This window comes from Drosophila montana, unplaced genomic scaffold (assembly GCF_035044405.1).
Source record: "Drosophila montana isolate Dmon_TW-CO22-7 unplaced genomic scaffold, ASM3504440v1 contig_1505_1, whole genome shotgun sequence".
NCBI lineage: Eukaryota > Metazoa > Arthropoda > Insecta > Diptera > Drosophilidae > Drosophila > Drosophila montana.
The window spans coordinates 4,608,446-4,628,537 of NW_026996452.1; the positions used below are offsets into that span (position 1 = coordinate 4,608,446).

Consider the following 20,092-nt stretch of genomic DNA (forward strand, 5'->3'; position numbering starts at 1 on the left):
CAGCAGCATATACTTTTTTGTCTTCTTTAATGCCTTTGACTGGCCACATCTACGTATCCATATAGTATATACCATGTGCACGTGTGTCTGCCTCTGGGTGTGTGTGTGTGTGTGTGTGTGTGTGGGTGTGTGTGTGAGGTACAGCTGCAGTCAGCCTATCATGTTAGTGTGCGCTGGCCTGCTTTCTCGTTTTTATTTTTATTTTTTAGCTCTGCTTTTTAACTCTGGAAAAGGAGGGGCAAGTGTTATTTTTGCAATTTTTTTTTTTTGGCCAAAAAATTATGTGCGAGAGTATGGGCAGGTAGTAGCTGGTATACTTATGTGCTTCTCGCTTTATGACGTTATTAAATTATTCTCAATGTACGAGTTAGCGCATGCATCTGTGTGAAATCAATGCGATCAATGCAATGAAATTCTAAGCGAATTACTTCTATATGTGTGAAGCTGTCTTTGCCTTTGACAAATATGCAACATGATTTATACATATTTCTAAAAGAGTTTTATGCAAATGTGAACCGAACTTGTCTGCATCAAGCTATTAGTTAAATTTAAAATTCAGGCTCAAGCGATAATCTGTTTTTAAGGCTCATACATTACTTAAGCAAAAATCTCAATATATATCAATTTTTGTGCGTGGAAAATATTCAATATTAATCAAAAAAAAAAAGAGGCGTAGTTGCGCCCACTAGCCAGAAAAAAGGCGCCGCTTACATAAAATCACGTAAAAAGAATGAACAAAAATGGGCACAAAAGTATGCAACACTTTTTGCGCCGCGTTTATTATTAGCGCACGTATAACATGCGGATGCATGTGTGTGCTGCATTAAATTGCTGCTGCCTTTTAGGCGCCTGCCCCCCCCTTCCCAATGCACCCCTACACGCGTAATGCCCCTTTTATTATTTTTCACAGCAATTTTTTAGTTACATTTGCGTTTATTTTTCGTTTTTGTTTTTTTTTTTTTTGGTTTTATGCATTCAGTCAACTTGCTCAGCTGCCCAGCTACATGCCGTGCACTAACACAATTACACACGCACAGAAAAGCCACTGAAGCACTGGACATGCCGCATGTGCAGCCCGAAGTGTGCGATGCGCGGCGGTTTGCCGGGTGCTGCTCAAATAGCTCACACTATCAATTAGTAAAATTACATGCTAAAAACGAGCGCAAAATGTTTTGCCACGTTAGGCAAAAAACAAAATAAAAAATAACGAAAAAATAGAAAAAATTATAAAATGCATAAAAAAAGTTTAGCGCACACTCATGCCGCACACACGCATGTGCACTTGTTGTCTGTAATTCCCCTCATTTAATTAACAATAAAAATAGGCTAAAAAGTCTAAAAAAGAGTTAAAACTGCAAGCGATTATGCATACATGCTGCACACACACACACTCTCTCACAAACACGTACATACATTGCGCGCGTGCCATTTGTTAAACAATTTTAACACGCGCCCCCAAGTAGGCAACGTTTTTTGCCAAACAGCGCAGCTTACACTACACACACACACACACACACACAGGCACACAGGCATGCCAAGCGCCAGGCATTAACATTTTATCCAATATAATGCATGAAATATGTAAACTATTTTTGTATTTATTTTTATTGTTGCCGTTGATTTTTGTTATTTTTTGTATTTTTTTTTCGCTTTTGCCATTTTTCCTGTCCCCGTATTGGTGGCCCCTGCGTATTGTCATTGCCCCTGCGTATGCGTGTATGCGTGCCAACCTGTGTGTGTGTGTGTGTGTTTGTGTGTGTGTGTGTGTTTGTGTGTGTAGTGGTCAGCGGCCTTTGGCATTAGTATTTGGTTAATGTTAACGCGTGTCGCCCTCTATCGACCGAAAAAAGTATACCTCACATGCATTTTTAGTGCGGTTAGCAACAGTACACACACACACATACACACACACATATCAGATACGCACGCAGGCAAATCTATGACAGCTATCTCGCGTCCACAGCTTTTGCCATCTCTTTCGATTGCAGTCTGTAGCTTGTTTATTTTTAATTTTATTATATGTACATTATTTTTCCAATGCATTGACGTGTGCGACTGTGTGCGTGTGTGTGTGTGTGTGTGTCTATTTATGCACTTGACCGTTGCATTTGAGTGTTTTGTTTTGTTTTGTTTTGCTTGTATTTTGCATTTTTCATGAAATCATGCACATTTTTTCCAGCCTGAACTCTACAATCAGCAAATTGTTTTTAAAACGTCTAGTTTTCTTTTTTTAGTTTTGTTTATTAATTTTTTATTATTGTATTAACGCTACGAACAACATATTTATTGACATGGAAATGTATGCAGTTGATGTTGTGTTTACTGCTTAAAATAATATAATCAACATACAGAAACACAATCCAGCGTAATAATTTTTATATTCTTAGATTTAATAACTAATTGGAAATTTTAAATATCAAACATAAGCGAAAAATGCAGCTGCTTAAATAGATTGCGTTATTTCTATGAGAACTTTCAAAAGAATAATTGCTTATAAGGTGAAATATGAAGTTCATGAAATTCGCAAATAATTGATTACTTTTTCTGCTCTAGCAAAATAATATCTTAACAATTATAAAGTCAAAATTCCAAATGAATGGAACACTATAAATATGAATATAAATTGCATGTTAATATGAACGAACTATTTTCTAATTTCAAAAAAAAGGTACTCAAAATTCAGTTCGTAGTCATGTAACAAGCCTTATTTTAATTTAACTAGGCCTTTGAAGCCTGCCTTAAAAACTGATTTTTTAATAATTTAATCTTTTAAAATTCTCAAGTTTGGCCTTTCTTCATGTCTCCTTAATCAATTGATTGTTGTAAAATCTTAAAGCATTTTATTGAAGAGCCACAAGATTTATTATCATCATAAATGCAAATAGTTTCTTGTTCACGAAAAATGCCAAGTCTCATTGTGTAAAAAAAAGAATTAGTGGGAACTATTGACAAGTCTTCACTGTTCCACATTTTCCCGGACACCTTATTATTCCAGGTGTAAGTTTTCACCGAGTTGTTTTCTGAAGGCGCTGTTTTTACGCACATATATAAAAGCCACACTCATTTCTTGAAAACCAGCTGTGGTGGTGTTATAAGGTTAATGATAAGCGCATTGTACTCAAATTACAATTAACCAAAACAAGCTAATAGTCTATGGATATATTAACTAGCTCTTGGGAAATTATAAAATTACAAGGCTAACGGCTATTGGCTACTATATGTATTCCATCAATTTGTCAGATTGTCAACTAACTTGCCTCAGTCAGCGAGATTAACCTGTTGAAGTGGAACGGTCTTTGAGAAAACAGAGCAGAGAAAGACTTTGTGTTGAGTGTAACCTACCATAGATCTAAAATAGGTTTTCACGGTTTGCCAGCTGGGTGAATGGTAATTTTCACGTTTCCATTCATCATCATCCAGCGAACAAGCTGGCAGCAGCGGCTCCACCTCAAGGAACTGCGCCCAGAAACCGGGCGACTGGAGCAGCAAAATGCGCAGCACCTGTTGCCAGAGCACAATGTTACTCAGATTCAGATCGACATCGTCGAAGAGTGTTGGTGCAAATACAACGGCAATATTATTAATGGACATCTTCACGGCTGGGCTCTGGGCGATGCGCTGCCAGTGCAGCATGAGAAAGGCCAATGTGTCACGATGTGATTGCGGCAGATCCACCATGGCCAGATACAATGGCTCCTCGGCAGCCAGCGGATCGGTCTGCTGTGTGGCCAGCACAAAGTCGCGTCTATGGTACATGGGTATCAGGGGGCGTTCCAGGGAGCGGAGAAACTCCTTCACACAGCAGCATAGCGTGTGCGTGTCCTTGTCGCCCAGATGTGGCGTTGCCTTGCCGCGCAGCAGCTTGTGCCGCAAACGCTTGACCTTCTCCCTGGTGGAGGAGACCCGATACAGACCCTCCTGCTCCAGGCCGCGCGCCTCAATCTCTGTGACACAGTGGACTATCAAAGCAGGCACCATGGGTGCCGCACGTGGCACAAAGTCGCTCAAGTGGCCGCGCTTCGTGCTGACCAGCGGCTGTGGTATGCAGTTAACCGTCAGCTGGCTGCAGCAGTCCGTGTGGCAGCGCAGCGGACAGTCGCGGCACCTCAGGCTGGCCATCGCAAAGCGTATGCTGCAAGTAGCCGGGAGCATGCAACACACAATAAAACAGATATTCAAGCTGTTGCAGCCACTCACCGTTTGTTGCACTGCACGCAGTTGCCCACATTAGAGTAGTAGACCTTCAGCTTGAAGTTGTGCTGGCGCAGCAGTAGCTGCGGCGACTGCGGATAGGCGGTTGCGTAGAAATCGTCACGATGCAAGGATAGCTCATCGCTGCCATTGGGATTCATGTGGATGCGCAGGCGATCATCCAGCAGCGAGTCCATCGACTGCTCATCGTACATGCGAAACTCTCTGCTCAGATCATTGTACGAATTATATTCGCGTCGCAAACGGTTTTTGGTCTGCATTGCAGCGCGCTGTGGCAACAACTAACCAAATTGCAATTATCGCCCACCGAACGATTAGCGTCTGTTTTGCCCAGTTATCGCCAACTTCTGATACTTAACCACATATGTATACCTCCTCGCCCGCCCATATACTCACCAAATCAGCTGTCACTTTTCATTGAGTCAGCTGCCAATATTTTTCCAGCTAAAGTTAACTTCGCAGAATGTTTGCCTATTGCTTCAACAACGACGGCTCGTCTCAATAGACTCTCTCAGTACCGAACCGCACTCAAACAATGACTAGAGAAAAAGTTAGAATTCAGAATAGAATGGAAACTCAGACGCCTCACTCGATGACTGCCCAGTAAAACTTGATTAGACAACTGAAACGAATTTGTAGGCATCGATGCTGCTACGATATATCGCTTCAAATCATCGTATAACTGTTTTTAAAACAATCTCCAAAAGATTTACAAAAATATGATCTTTATTACTTGATTACATTTGAATATTTACAAGGCAGAAAAATAAACATGCCAATCGAGCTATTTTAGGCTTTATCTTTAAGTTCTATACAGATTTCTTGTTGCCTCCAATGAAACCTTTAAATTCTTATAATTAATTGATAGCTTTTCTGGGATGCAGCCGATAAATGTATAAATGTTTCTAGAGTTTAGGTTAAATGCAATAATGAAAGTTGCTCAATATTGATATTTTTACTTATCGATTATTATCTGTTGAATTAAACTATTTTTGGGTAGTAATTTTAATCGATTATAATTTAACTATCGATAATTCTGTTACACGATCTTCTATTTTGAATATTATCAAGAACGATCTTCGATTAAGGAAGTGCTGTTATACTTTTGCAGTATAATTTAAGCACAGATAAACAACAATTTCTTAAAGAAAAAGTTACAAACTTTAATTCTAACTAGATATTTAATACTACGAACGAGTAGAAAAAACACCAACAACAAAGGAACACACAAAATCAATTCATATTGAATATTTTTCAATATATTAAAAAATGCTTATACTCAAAACAAATGGCAAGCTTAGAATTCATCTCCAAAGGCACTTTACAAAAACTCTCTTTAAATATTTGTGCGGCACTCTTGAGAATTCAATGTCAAGCCACTGAGATTGGTTTTAAAAAACGTCTGATGGAAAAACAATTTGCGAAAGTATCAATGAATTCTAAGCGCGATGAAAATCGCTCAATGGCCGCGCTAAATGGATGAAAAATGCATGGGAAAAACGTTTGGCGACCGACAAACAAAATACGTCAAAAAATTGCAAAATCAAATGAAAAACTAAACTCGAAACCAAAAGAAAAAACAAAACGAACTTTACGCGAGGACATCTAAAAAGCGAAAAGTAAGAACTAAGCGTAGTTCAAAAATAAAAATCTTGAATATTTTTTATTCGATTTTTGATTTTTGGAGTCTGACAAATGTGTTGCATACTTGCCGGCGCAGCGTTTTGGCATCAATTTTTGAACGAACAGTGGCTGGGCGGGCAGCAGGGGCGGGGGATGGGTGCGAATGAGGCACAGCAATTGGCGAAATAAACGAACAAGACGGGCAAAAGGCGAAAGAATTTGATTTTTATGTTTTGTTGCCGTTTTTTAGGCGACAGTTGCAGCAGCAGCAGCAGCGGCAGCGGCAGCGACAGCACATGTGAATGTATGTGTGTGTGTGTGTGTGATTGGATGGGGTGCCTGCTTCTGTGTGGGTGTGTGTGTGATGGGCGTCGCATTGAATTCGTAGTTATTAATGCGTATTGAAATGCACATGTACATGCATATATATCTACATAACTCTCTCTTTCCATTGCATGTGTGTGTATAAGTGGGCCGCGAGTGTGTGAGTGCGTTTGAGTGTATGCGTCTGTTTTGTTTGTATTCAAAGTCCACAAACGCCAGTCACGCATCGGCATAAGCCCATGCAAGTAACCATAGCAAATATGCGGGCTTTGCCCCCAAAAACCACCGTACTGCCCCACTCCCCAACTCCCCTACTCCCCTCTAACCCCACCACCAACAAATCCACCTTGCGTATGCGTATGTGTGTGTGTGTGTGTGTGTGATTTTGACTGCCCACTGTGTTCGAATACAACAACACACAACAAAACAACTAAAAAATCTCTGTGACATGCAAAAAAGAAACAAAAAATAAAGCAAACCAAAGCAAAATGCAAAACAGCGTAGAACGAGCAGACACACACACACACACACACACACACACACACAGACTGACCTCACACACACAATAATAAAAGAAGGAAACATTACATCAAAATCCACTGACAGTGTTGCCACATGGTGTTAATTAATTTTTCACACACACAAATGTTGCCACAGTTTTTCTAAAAGTGTAAATATTGAAATGTTTTCTCTTCCGACTACAAGTGAAAATGTTGCAGCTGATGTTTGATAAGTGCTAGAAGATAGCAATCCTTTCAAGGTATACAAATTAGAAGTAGGTAAAGGTATTAGAGCTAAGTGTATGCAAATTAACAAACTTAAAAAAAAAATGGATATAAAAACTATATATTTTATATATATTCATGAGAATTCGTATTGACCCAAAAAATGCGAACCTATGCTAATGTTTTTTATGTTTTTGAAATGCTTTAAAAAAAAAAAGATTTACCTCATCATACAATAATTTTGCAATAAACCAAAAAAATTTAATTTTAAAAAGTAAATAAATGAAACGTAAACTTTTTAAAAATTATCATTAAATATTTACTAATCAATTTTGATTGCAAAATATTGCCAGTGTACATTTGGGTTAAAATGGAGGCTCAGTTTTCTTAGTTGGATTCTATGTCAGAGATCAATTATTTTGTTTAAATTATTAAGACGTGCTAACTATATGATCTATAGGTTTGCAAGCTCATTTTAAAAAACCCTTCGCTTCTGCCAAAATCCATTTAAACTGATATACCCTTGACTTGCTGCTGTACTCAATAGCCTCAATAGTCTAACCCAATTATTTAACACTAAAAACGGCAATTTATAATAAATAAATTTTTCAATGGCAACTCTACGAATTTTTTTGCCGCCGCACAATTTTCCGTGTGACTCAATTGAAACAAACTAAAAAAAAAGAAAGAAGAAAATAACAAAATCTAAAAGCAAATGCAAATACAAAACACAAAATACAAAAGCAACTGCAACAACGTGCAGAAGGGGCGATAGAAGTGGCCAAAAGCAAAGCCAAAGCAAAACGGAACAGAAAAAATGCTGTTTTTGAGCGGGTCAGAAGTGCGGCGTGCGAGCGAGATGGCACGAGGCAATGGAAAAAATTGTTTCCTGTGACAAGGTGGCGGTGGAAAAAAAAAATGTTGAAGGGGAGGCTGCATGGAAAAAATGCACAGCAAATGGAAATGGAAGATGTGAAAAAAAATAAAAGCAAAAATGCGCAGTGAGAGGGGCAAGCAGAGCTGCTGAAGAGTATGGAGTAGAAGTTGAGGCAAGGTTGCAATGGGGCAGCAGCAGCAGCCATAGCAGGAGGAGGAGGAGGAGGAGGAGGTAAAAAAAAAACAACTTAGGAATAGCAGCGACCACGACTACGGCGACGGTGACGGCGACGGCGACGAGCAGCAGACAAACGACGGCTGCAACGCAGCGGAAGGAGTGCGCTTTGTGGCCTGTCTGTGTGGAGGTGTGTGTGTGTGTGGGGAGTGGGGGGAGGGAGTGTGTGGGGCCTGTGTGTGTAGTGGTGTGTGAGCACGAGGCTTGCTGCTGGCAGTTAAGCCACGAGATGGCTTAGGTCAGGGCGGAGATTGCCTGAGGTGTGCTCTGCGTAACTGTGTGTGTGTGTGTGTGTGTGTGTGTGTGAGTGTGTTTGAAATATTTTTTCAGTTTTGCTGCGCTTCGAGTTGTGTTTTTGTATTTTTTTGGTTTTCCCCCTGGCGTAATTCGACGCCAGACTGATAGAGTGCCTTAAAACGCGGCGGCCGCGGCGGTTGCCAACACTGCGCCATGTTTTAGTGTGACCAGCGCTGCACGTGCGTAGCGTCAACCACGCGGCGACAAATATGTTGCCTACTTTTAAGCGCAACAATAAAATTTGTTTAAAACGTTATCAAAATTAGAAATGATATACAAATAATTGCAATTATAATCACAATTGTTGGCCGCATAATTAGTTAATTTATGAAGCTGACATTTTTTACATGCTATACACCGCCGCTCCGCCAAAACCCACAGCCAAAGCCAAAAGCAAAGGCAAAAGCAAAATGCAAAGTCAAATTGCAAAGAGCTCTTCAATGCAAACAGCAAAAAAATAAAGGGATAAAAAAACCAGACAGCATCAAAGTCGAACAAAACAAAATGCTGGAAAAAATGGCAGACCATTGGCTTGGGTGCGGGGGCGGCGACTGCGTTAGGTGGGGGTTGGCGGGGGCTGGCTGCGAATTTGGGGGAGGCAAAGGCTAACACGACGCTGGCAGCGAAAAAATTCCATGCGTTTGTATGTCTTTATGTGTGTGTGCGCATGCTGCTTTGTGCGCGTGTGTGTGTGTGTGTGTGCGTGGGCAAAAATTCCCCTTTTTAAATTTTTTACACATACAATACTTTTTTTTTTTTTTTGTATTTTGCGCGTTTTTTAGAGCCCATCGGTTGGCTCCAAACTTGCCCCACACCAAATTGAGTTTGGGTCAATGTTGACGGCGACTGCCTGCTGCCCGCTCGCCTGTTTGTTGTTGTTGTTGTAGTTGTTGTTGTTGCTGCTCTTGTTGTTGTTATCGTTGTTTTGGCGTTGCTCTGTCAGGTGGCTGCGACGCTGGCAGCGCTGCTGCTGTGGACGGCGCAGCATTTGAATAGCGCCAGCAGCGACGCCGCCTATGCAACCGAATCTTTTTTTTCTGCTTTTTTCGCTGTGTGTGTGTGTGTGTATGTGTGCGTGGCATTTTTTTGCCCGTTTAGTTGGTTGTTGTTGTTGTCGCGGCTGCTTTTTTTTTTGCGAAGTTGCCGTTGCCTGTTTGTGAGAGCGTGTTGGTTGGCGCTTGCCCCTTTGCCGTGTGTGTGTGTGTGTGTGTGTTGTTATTGTTGTTGTTGTTGTCGCTGTGTCGGCCGGCGGCGGCCTTTAGTAAGCCAGGCCGCCACCCACACACACACACACACACACACAACTACATTATGCTGCTGCTGCTGCGTTTTGGGACGCCGCTGCGTTTGTGTTAGTGCGCGTTTTGTCTGTCTGGCTGCCACCTCGTGCCTGTCGATGCCGCCGCCGCCGCCGCCGCCGTCGCCGCTGCGTTGCTTTGCATCTCTCTCTCTGTATGTGTGTGCGACCCCCCGAAAATATATTGTTTCAGATTTTTTCATCATCGCTTTAGTTGAGTTTTTACATTGGTGACGGATCGTGCTTTCGGCTCGGCACGCGCGCTGCTGCTTCAACGAAACGACTCTCGACGCTAGAAGCTGACGCTTTGGACGCTCGCTGCTCGACAGGGCCAAAGCGCGCGACTTTCAGTTCAGCTGTGTGTTTTTCTGTGTGCGCAACATGTTCCTTGAGACGCCGCCAATAAAAGTAACAGCAGCAGCAGCTACAACAACAGCGACAACAACAAGCACAAACATAGCCACAACAAACAGCGGACAGCGTCTTCGGCTGGCGTCGTCCTTGTCGACGTTTTAGTTGTTGTTGTTGTTGTTGCCGCGACAAGGCTAAGAAAAAGTAGCAATATGCACAACAACAACTAGAAAAAAAAACAAAATAGAGAAACAAACTCAAACTCAAACTCAAACTTGCACTTGACTCGGTTTCGGTTTCCGTTTCCGGTGCGCGCTTTTAGACTTTTTCCGGCTTCTGCGTTTCGATTCAATTGCGCGCTATGTGTTTATTTATCGCTGCAGCACACAAACAACGTACGCGCGTGTGTGTGTGTGTGTGTGTGTGTTTGTGTATCTTTAAGATACGCGAACTTCTAATGCAGCGTGGCTGCCCGTCACGTGCTTTGGCGCTAAGAAGAAAGCGAAGCGGCGCAGCAGCTGGCTTTTGTTTTCCTTGCCACACACTTGCCTTTGTGTATGTGTATGTGTGTGTGTGTGTGTGTGTCTGTGTGTGCATATAAATAATAAATGTTCTTTACGGCACAGCCAATGCTGGTGGGTGTGCGTGTGTGGGTGCTGCATATCAGCTGTTTCTTGTGTTCAATATCAAGGTCACAATTACTCTCCGTTTCCGCCTTTAACTCGGCGAAACATAACAAATATTCCGGCGGTATGGAATATTTGTAAAAAATTGTTAAGGCTTAGGAATATATCAAACAATTAGGCTCAGGAGTTCATAATATCTAATAGTACCAGCTAAGCCAACTAGTAAGTTGTTTTTTTAGTGTCCAATTCAATAAAATTGCTGATCAAGGCTATCTACGCTCTTGGTCGGTACATTCAACTTATTATTCTGAGTTTTAATTAATCTAATATGTTTAGCTTCGCTTCCTCTGATTGGCATTTAAAATTTGCAATCTAGAATCTACTTGAGTCTTATACATAGCAATATTTAACAAGTTTATCCAAAAAATTCTGTATAATTTTAAACGTTATTTATGTTAATTAAATATTTTCTAATATTCACTTTTTTTTTAACAAAAGCTTACATCATTTTTTATTTTTGATTCTTTTAATATTTGATCTACTAAGAATAGTTTTTCAAATCAGTTCCAAATTGATCAATAACACTTACTCGGTGATGTTTGAAATCAAACAAATGTTTTAATATAAACAAATATATATCTGTAGAAAATAATTGAAATCTAAAATCTATAAATTTGTGAGTCCCATTTGGGACTAAGATCAAGTCACTTATAAAGAAGTTTGTAGATCCTTCCGCTAGATTCAATAGACTTAAATGTAAGCAAACAAGGTCTAAATATGTCTGTGCAATGCTTTTAACAGTTTCTTCTTTTTTGACTAAGCAAAAAAAAAGCTTAAAAAGATCGCATTATATATTGATGAAATTGTGACATCGTACTTCAAGCTGTTATTAATATTCATAACCTTATGGCTTTCTTCAAGCACATAGTTGACATAATCCCAGGCTCGATTACCCAGGCTCAGGCTTGGCTCATCTTTTTCAAGCTGACTTCACACTAACTCGATCTGATGCTGCTCGCCTGCGTCTTAGCAACTGTGAGTTCTGCGGGAGAAAAAAAACCATTCAAGCTTAAGCTAATTGGGCAGCATAAACACCTGAAGCTGAATACAAATATAAGTCCGAGCCTGAGCTTGAGCCTGAGGCACGCATGATCCAGGCTCGGAAATTTGATATGCTGAGAATATGCAGAGCAAGCGCCACACAAATCGCTGCACAGCCCGTTAATGGGACACAGCTGCGCGTTCAAAGCAGTGCCACGCCCCCACACACACATTCATAACAGCTACTAGCGGTTTTTGTGGAGCCTGTTGACCACGAAATTAATTTGGCCAACGATCAGTTAATCAATGGCAAGTGCGGCGTTCACAACGTAACCAGCAAGAATTTCGGGCGTGCGCTTCTAATAATTAAAATAATATATGTTACCTTTAATTAAGGAGCAGAGCAAAAATTAATTGCATATTTGAAGTGATGTGAAATTAATTAATGATTAGTGCAAACAAGCGTGACCCCAACTAAGGAAAAAAACCGCGACAAATGTGAAATGAAATATCATTAAAATGAATAAAAATAATAATTAAATATATAGAAAAATTATATTTGCACGGATCAAATGGCACCCGGCAATGCATTTTTCATTAACTGACATTAAGTCGAAAAAATAAACATAAGTTATAAACAAAAAAAACCAAAAAAAAACGGCACGGAAACATTTTTGTGATTTTGTACAATTTAATAAAAACATGCTAAAAAGTGGTGTGAAAAATGCATTAATCAGGCAACAACAATAGCAAAAAGTTATGAATAATAAAAGAGCGGGCGAATTCTTTCCGTTTTTTTTCAATTTTTCAACAATTTTCAATTAATATTAAAAATAAATATAGAGTTTGAGCGACGAGGGCAGGCCAAACCGCTAAATGTTAATTAGTTAAAAGCCCGAACTATGCATTAACCCGAACTTCAGCCCACAAACACACACACACACACACAAACAAACAAACACACTCAAACACATGCACATAAGTACATAAGAACATTCCCCAGTTTTTGCAGATTTTTTTTGTATTTTTTGTATTTTTATTTGTTTTTTTTTATTTTTTTTTTATTGTTAATTCGGTTTTAGGACGGGGCCTACATTATGTGCAGCGCATATGCGGATAAGTCTGTATAAATACGCACACATATGTAACACACACTGGAATTTATATACTGTTTTATATAACACTCTGAATGCCATTAAAAAGAAGGAAGAGCCCATTTTAAATGCATGTCGTAATTTGTACACAAATAATTATTTAGCTAACAAATAAAAATTGAAAGGAAAAAATAATAATAATGCAATGTACATATGTATGTATATAACCTCTGCCCCTATATTAAGTATGTATGCAGCTTATATGCAGTGAAGATTGTGATTTGATGCTAACACATCGCTCTGGCAATAAATATATATATATATATATATATTTATATATATTTTCTGCTCCATTTGTTAGAATTATAAAACTCGTAAAGTTGAAATATTTTTGAAAATTTCTATTTGCTGTAATATTATTTCTAGAAATTAAGCAATTTTCCTGCTGTTAGCTGTTAGATAATTCCCCCAACGTATCTAGATAATTCTCTGCATCTTGGTATACAAACGTGTGCAGATAGTATTTCCTATCAATAGCATACTATATGTTCTTCGGAAAGATTTAGACAGTTTTAAGCACGCTCTGCTCAACTTTTAGCTAGTTTACCTGCTGCTCATTTTTATCAGATCAACTTTTAGCTCTAAATGTTGAGTTTCTGGTATACTTTGTTATTTTTGACTAATTTATATTAGTTCACAAATAAATAATAAGTCTGCAGATCTATTATATTTCCATAGTCTTGATAAAAATGTATTGCCAGTTAACTTCTCCAAAATAACACACAATTTGGCAAATAAAAAATAAATAAACTTGCGGCTTTATAGAAATGTTAACCCATAAAAATGGCATTCAAGGTCAATGGCTAACGAACTTGCAATTCCATCTAAACGCAAAATAAAAAAAATACAGCCACGAGTACGTTTCAGTCATATCAAAAATCAACATTCACAGAGTTCATAAAAAAAAATATATGTTGAAATATGCAACAAATGAATGAATTATTCGCGGCGCTTAGAAATAGAAAAACGTCACAAAAACCAAAAAAAAAAAAATGGAACAATACAAATAAAAACAACGAGGACTTTCACCTGACATATACGCAAATTGTCTGCTGCTTGTCTGCGCTTCAATGACTTGTCCCACAACAAATAGCAAAAAATAAAATGAAGAAATAGAAAAAAATATTGCTCTATAAAATCACAGACAGTCAGCAGCAGAGGGAAACACATAGCGGATTTTTATGTGGGGAAAAAATTCTAATCGAAGCGCTCCAAAAGCGAGCAGAGAAAAGGCCGCATAGAAAATAGAAAATAGTCAAATTGAAAAAAGCACGCTCCCGGCCACAGAGTGCGAGGGGGGGGGGGGGGGGCGTGGGTCGTATAAAGTCTGAAAAGTCAACTGCGTGGCGAAAAAATATTACCGCGTAAAAAAAATTTGAAAAAAATGCCGACGTGCAGCGCAAACGAAGCAATTGAAAATGCAAAATAACAAAAATAAATAAAAACAAAAAAAGCATAGAAAAAGTGGCGTTAGATTTGGGCAGGCACAAAAAATTAAAAAATGCCCAAAAAGGAAATAAAATTCTATCCAAAATTGCTGTGACTGGTGCAGCGAGCCGAGACCTAAACGTTTTTGCGGTCGCGTCTCGCAGATTTTGAATTTTTTAAAAAACCGTCACCTATAAAATTGGACACAAAAACAGCGCTAAAAAAAGCTGTGCAACAGGCAGAATACCTTAACCTAAACTAAGCTTGATAAAAAAGAGAATGGTAAAACCTATGTCGATAGTCATATAATATTAAAGACATTATCTTCAGCATAAAATACTTTGTGGTATTTGATTTTGGGTTCTATGTCTTCTGAATAGATTACATTTCAATTAATTAATGTACACTTGATTTATTTTTTGTTTATTTTAATACCTTTTAAAATTTGTTCTATAATTTTATTAAAATTCTTGTGTGCCTTGCGGATATTAAATCGTTTTATCTGCTATATGCAGTTAAAATAAAATCTCCGTATACATACAGATAAAATACATTCTAAATATTTAAGTTATCTAAAATTCTTGCATTTGTTAACCGCGAAATAAAAACCAAGTGAAATTCCGCTGTTTGAAACCCCATAAAAATAACTAAAAATAACTTTTAAACTAAAACAAAAAGAAATAAACAACGAAATAAAATTAATAATTATTTAAATGACCCGCGAAACATTTTCTTCACAGATATAAAAATTGTGCTTAAAACTCATTTTAAAGACTTGTTAAAAAATAAATATACATAATAATACTAAAAACGGTTGAAAAAAACGAGCTTAAATAAAAATATTAACAATAAAATGGAGGGCCGTTTGATTGAGTATCGTCCAATTGGCGGTGGCCTCGATTACCATCACAATTCCCCGCTAATTGGCGAAATTCCGCCCGCTGGCGGCGACTACTCCCACGCAGTGCATCGCTCCATAGATCATCTGCGCAACAGCTTGAACGAGCGCGTGGCCCTGGGACCCCTTAGTGTCTTCTCCAACACACCTGATCTGCGCAGCTCGGTGCTTAGCTATAGCCAACACCCGCAGCCACAGCAGCAGCAACCACAGGTGCCACACCAGCCACACCAGCCACAACAGCCACAACAGCAACAACAACAACAACAGCAGCAGCATCAATATCACCTGAGTGGGGGCGGGGAGCCACTGCATCAGCCCAAGCCGAGTCTGGAAAACAGCTCCACTCTAGCTATTGCCGACGGCAGCAGCAGCAGCTCCAAGCTGGTCAACGATGCTGTCGTGAGCAGCAGCAGCAGCTCTGGTGGCGCCGGCACCACAGCACCCACGGGTTCGACACGTGGTCGCAAGTCGCGCATTTATCCCAATCCCAACCAGCACATTGTGGTCACCAGCAACAGCGTGGACAATGGCGGCATACGCATGCAAAACGCAACGATCAATGAGCGTAATCCGAATGCCAATCCCAATTCGAATTCGAATCCAAATCCAACTGCAGTCAGTGGGAGCGTTGCCAATGCCAGTGGCATCTCATCATCCACCAGTTCGCCGCATCACATGCCGCACGATGTGAAGGATACCAAGGTGAAGGCTTGGGGTTGCGCGCAATACAAAGAAATCCATCTGGACTAAACTTTAGTTAATATTCTACCCAATGCTTTGCGTGGCATTTAAACTTAAATAACCTCTTGAAATCTGAATCGACTTTTATGCTCGATGCTTTTTCGGACAAGGTTTACCATTTATTATTGATGCAAAATATTTTTGTAACTCCGTAAGCTCTTCGAATTTCTGAAAAAATAATATGTACTTACTTTTTATTGGGGATATCTCTTTTTAAAAATTTGGAACCTCGAAATTGGGTTTTAAATCGACTATGCAAAAAAAATGTATGCTTTTTCGAATTTTTGGAAATTTTTTTAATTTTAAAAAATTTTGTGTATTTCCTTATGTTAACAAATTACTGACATTTGCTTTTAATTCGACTTAGTAGCTAAATGGCATCTTTAAACAGTTTTTTTGGAGTTTCAATCATGCCAAAAATAACAAATTTTGTACTTCCAAATAGCACAAGTACTTAATTAATCCCTTTCCTAAAATAGTTCTGTCGAAATTGTTTCGATTTTAATACGAAATAACATGTTTTACATGGATTTCGAATTCACATCTTAAATAAAAATCTTGTCATATATTTGCAACAATTGCATATTAAAAATGTCATATTTTTAAATGAAGTTTGATTTTAACGAAAAATAAACAGTTGATAGCTTGAGTCCAGTGCAATGCAAGTTAGGCAAAATATAAAAATCTTAATCCTAACCAGCCAAGGCACAGCCATGTCCGACTCGCTCACAATTTTCAAAATCTCTCCATTGCAGATCTTTAGCTCAAAGGCGGACTTGCAGCTGCACACGCAGATCCATATGCGTGAGGCGAAACCGTACAAGTGCACGCAATGCTCAAAGGCGTTTGCCAACTCGTCGTATCTGTCGCAGCACACCCGCATCCATTTGGGCATTAAGCCGTATCGCTGCGAGATTTGCCAGCGCAAGTTCACGCAGCTGTCGCACCTGCAGCAGCACATACGCACCCATACGGGCGATAAGCCGTACAAGTGCCGGCATCCCGGCTGCCAGAAGGCCTTCTCGCAGCTGTCCAATCTGCAGTCGCATTCGCGCTGCCATCAAACGGACAAGCCGTTCAAGTGCAACTCCTGCTACAAGTGCTTCTCGGATGAGCCCTCGCTGCTGGAGCACATACCCAAGCACAAGGAGTCGAAGCATCTGAAGACGCACATCTGTCAGTACTGTGGCAAGTCGTATACCCAGGAGACCTACCTGACCAAGCACATGCAGAAGCATGCGGAGCGCACGGACAAGCGGCCGCCCATTGCGCCGGGCAGCGCAGCAGCCGTTGCCGCTGCGGCCGCTGCTGCTGCTGCTGCCGGCGGGCAGACGAGCAATGCATCAACAGCGGCGGCCAGCAACACGCAGCATCAGCGCAACAATCTGGTGTTGCCACCCGTTTCAATAGCGCCTAGCGACAACAGCTACTGGCCAAAGGTAAGTCCGGACTCTGCAGCTGCAGCCAATGCCATGGAGGTTATGCATCAGCAGCAGCAACAGCAGCAGCAGCAGCAGCAGCAACAACAGCAGCAACAACAGCAGCAGCAACAACAGCAGCAGCAACAACAGCAACAACAGCAGCAGCAGCCGCATCACCATCACACGCAACTGGGCGTGCCACCGCAGCAGCAGCAACAGCCGCAGCACCATCACCCACAGCAGCAGCAACAGCAACCACCGCCCCAGCACAGCATGGAGGCGCACTATGCCCAACCGACAGCGCCCAACAGCAACCAGAGCAATGGCCATCCGCCGGATCAGCTGCAGCCGCATCATCGCATCATGCCCGACCCTGTGCGCGAGGATATTGGTAAGTTTCAAGTTCGCAACTCTCAAATTGGGAATAGCTTAAGGGAATGTTCTCCATCTGCAGTAACCACGCCCAGCACTGTGGGGCCGTATGATGCGGCATCCATAACGAAAACCACCAGCAATTCGGCCTTTACGCCGATCAACTCGATGCCGCCGCACCTGAACTCACTGAGCCACCATCCGATGGCGCAGCGTCCCTATCTCTATGATGCCATCAGTTTTCCCAATAAGAATGTCAACCAGAATAATGCCAATGCCTTTCCCAATCAGCTGATCTCGCTGCATCAGATACGCAACTATGCGCATCAGCCGGCGGGCCTGATGGCCGGGGAGCATCTGCTCGGCGTAAGCGTCGGGCCTGGCAAGGATAAAGGATAGCTAACGTCGTATTTTTAAGTTGGCCACGCCCCGTCTTCTTAAGTTCTTGTACTTAGCTGCATATTTGATATAGTATATACATATATATGTATACATATATCAGATATTTCGTTAACCGCCGATTTGTATGCAATACGAGCTGAGGCCCGTTTAATTAGTTTCTATAAGGAGTGTCGCGCATCCTGTACAGTATTAATTTGTAGTTAGTAACTCCTAGTGTGTACTATGACTTAGGTTACATATATATATACACACACACACACACACACAGTTCTTTTAAGTTATATTACGATAAACAAAACTGTAAATTGCCAATTATACGTATTAATTATTCTAATTTAACTACACCGTCCAAATTAATTTTAAAACTCAATTACTGATTGGACTTCCTGTGGGAACTATGGCACTTTACTTTGTGCGTATTTGCTGAATTTATATAAATAGAATTGCTGTTTGGAGCTATTTCAGAATTTGGTTACATATTTTTATCTGTCCGATTCGTTTAGTTCCCTGGAGAGCGTCATAAACTCATAACATGTAGTTTAACATGTTGTTAATGTCGATTTCTCCCGCTGGTCTTCATGTTAAGCTATCAAGGTGGTTTATTTACCTAGTAAATAGTTGACATAAAGATTGCATACTGCAAGCAAGTTCGATTAGCGCTTTTCGTGTTCATGTTAAGCTTACAAGATGGTTTATTTGGCTGGTAAATATTTGACATGCAGTGTTACCACCTGGTAAACAAAATATTTACTGTGCTTGTAGAAACACATAAAGATTAACAGTTTAATATTATGAACCGCCTGATCAACTTTATGTCAAATTCAACGTTAGCCCCTTGGATGTGTAACTAGCCTATAAACCTTAAAGGTAGCTTTATCATTTCAATACCCTTTCAAGAATCCTTGTGAACTTTAGTTTAAACATATTTCAGTTCTCAGAGCTCTTGAAGTGCATATGTAAATATTTTTAAACGTCACATTCTTAAGATGTAGTTTTATTCCATGCGCAAAACAGATCTCGCAGTAATATCTTAAATCAAATGGCAGCATTGAAATCAAAGCTAATGTAAACTATAAACTATAAAAGTTATGTACATATACAACTACTACGATTAGTACTGGCAAAAGATAAGTAATCCATTATGTATCTACGTGTATCGTATTGAATACAAAAATTTCTTAAAGAAATTTTCAAATTTTCAAATAAAAACAGAAAAACACAGTTGGGAATTAGAATATTGATGTGTTTACAACCTATTAAAGAAACTATGCGATAGCTTAAAGAAGTAAAAACAAACTATTTTGAATTAAGCCTAAGAGTTGATACTAAATAATACTAAATTTCGAATGTTCAAAACCGCGAGAAAAAAAAATACTGTTGAAATAAATATTTTTGGTAAGACTGAAGTGATCAAAATTGAAAAATCAAGAGCAAAAATTTGAATACAAATTTAAATATAAAGTTTTTATGGAAAACTAAAGTATTAGCTAAGTGAACTCAACTAAATGTGTCCTAAAATTCATACTAAATGTCAGTAATTAATGAACTAACAATTATGCATTACATGACGAAAAACCAACATAAACGCAGATGAAAGAAAATAATTTAAACAAATAGAATATAATTCCGCAAATCTCAATGTATAAAAACTAAACGCGAAATAATAATAATTAATAACAGGAAACGGCATAAATATTGAATACTAAACTTAAGCATAGCAAATGGAAGCAGGCCACAAAGAAAGATGCGTCAAAGGTTTATGCGGACGGAAAAGTTTAGTACTTTACAAAATATAAGTAAATAAAACTAATTACATATATATATAATACACTTGTGTAATTGCCAAGTAGTAGATGTGTGTGTGTTTTAGTTAATGTAAATTCACATTTATTTCTAGCTCTTAAATTAAACCATAATAAAGTGAATTCAATGTTCAAGGATTCAGTTCGCTCTTGCATTATCGTTTTTGATAAAACCTTTTATATAATATATATGCCCGATTCGCTGTCCACAATAATTCTCACATGTGTGTCCCACAGCCAACCGTTGCTTATGGAAGACTTCAA

The 20,092-nt window shown here is 39.5% G+C and overlaps 2 protein-coding genes across 3 annotated transcripts in view; one reads left to right on the top strand and one right to left on the bottom strand.

The window, feature by feature from the left end:
• The window catches only part of rn (rotund), a 43,131-nt gene extending 23,168 nt beyond the window's left edge, over positions 1-19,963 (top strand). Inside the window, exons 1-3 of one of the 2 annotated variants that reach the window (XM_064693053.1) lie at positions 14,998-15,792; positions 16,587-17,643; positions 17,707-19,963. In XM_064693053.1, coding sequence (XP_064549123.1) covers positions 15,043-15,792; positions 16,587-17,643; positions 17,707-18,023 — 2,124 coding nt within the window. In that variant the 5' untranslated portion in view covers positions 14,998-15,042 and the 3' untranslated portion in view covers positions 18,024-19,963. Of the gene's footprint in view, positions 1-14,997; positions 15,793-16,586; positions 17,644-17,706 lie in introns of those variants that run through there. The other variant, XM_064693046.1, reaches the window with a different exon arrangement.
• RacGAP84C (Rac GTPase activating protein at 84C) lies at positions 3,145-4,766 on the bottom strand. Its single transcript, XM_064693062.1, has 3 exons — positions 4,198-4,766; positions 3,343-4,132; positions 3,145-3,276 (listed from the first exon to the last, which is right to left on the bottom strand). Exons 1-3 carry the CDS (start codon positions 4,470-4,472, stop codon positions 3,259-3,261), a joined length of 1,083 nt encoding a protein of 360 aa, XP_064549132.1. The 5' UTR covers positions 4,473-4,766; the 3' UTR covers positions 3,145-3,258.
• Positions 19,964-20,092: the final 129 nt, after the last annotated feature.

Coding starts and splice junctions, on each gene's coding strand:
- RacGAP84C (XM_064693062.1), bottom strand. CDS start 4,472: ATGCAGACCAAAAACCGTTTGCGACGCGAATATAATTCGTACAATGAT. Junction 4,133..4,197: donor TGCGTGCAGTGCAACAAACG/GTGAGTGGCTGC, acceptor GGCTACTTGCAG/CATACGCTTTGCGATGGCCA.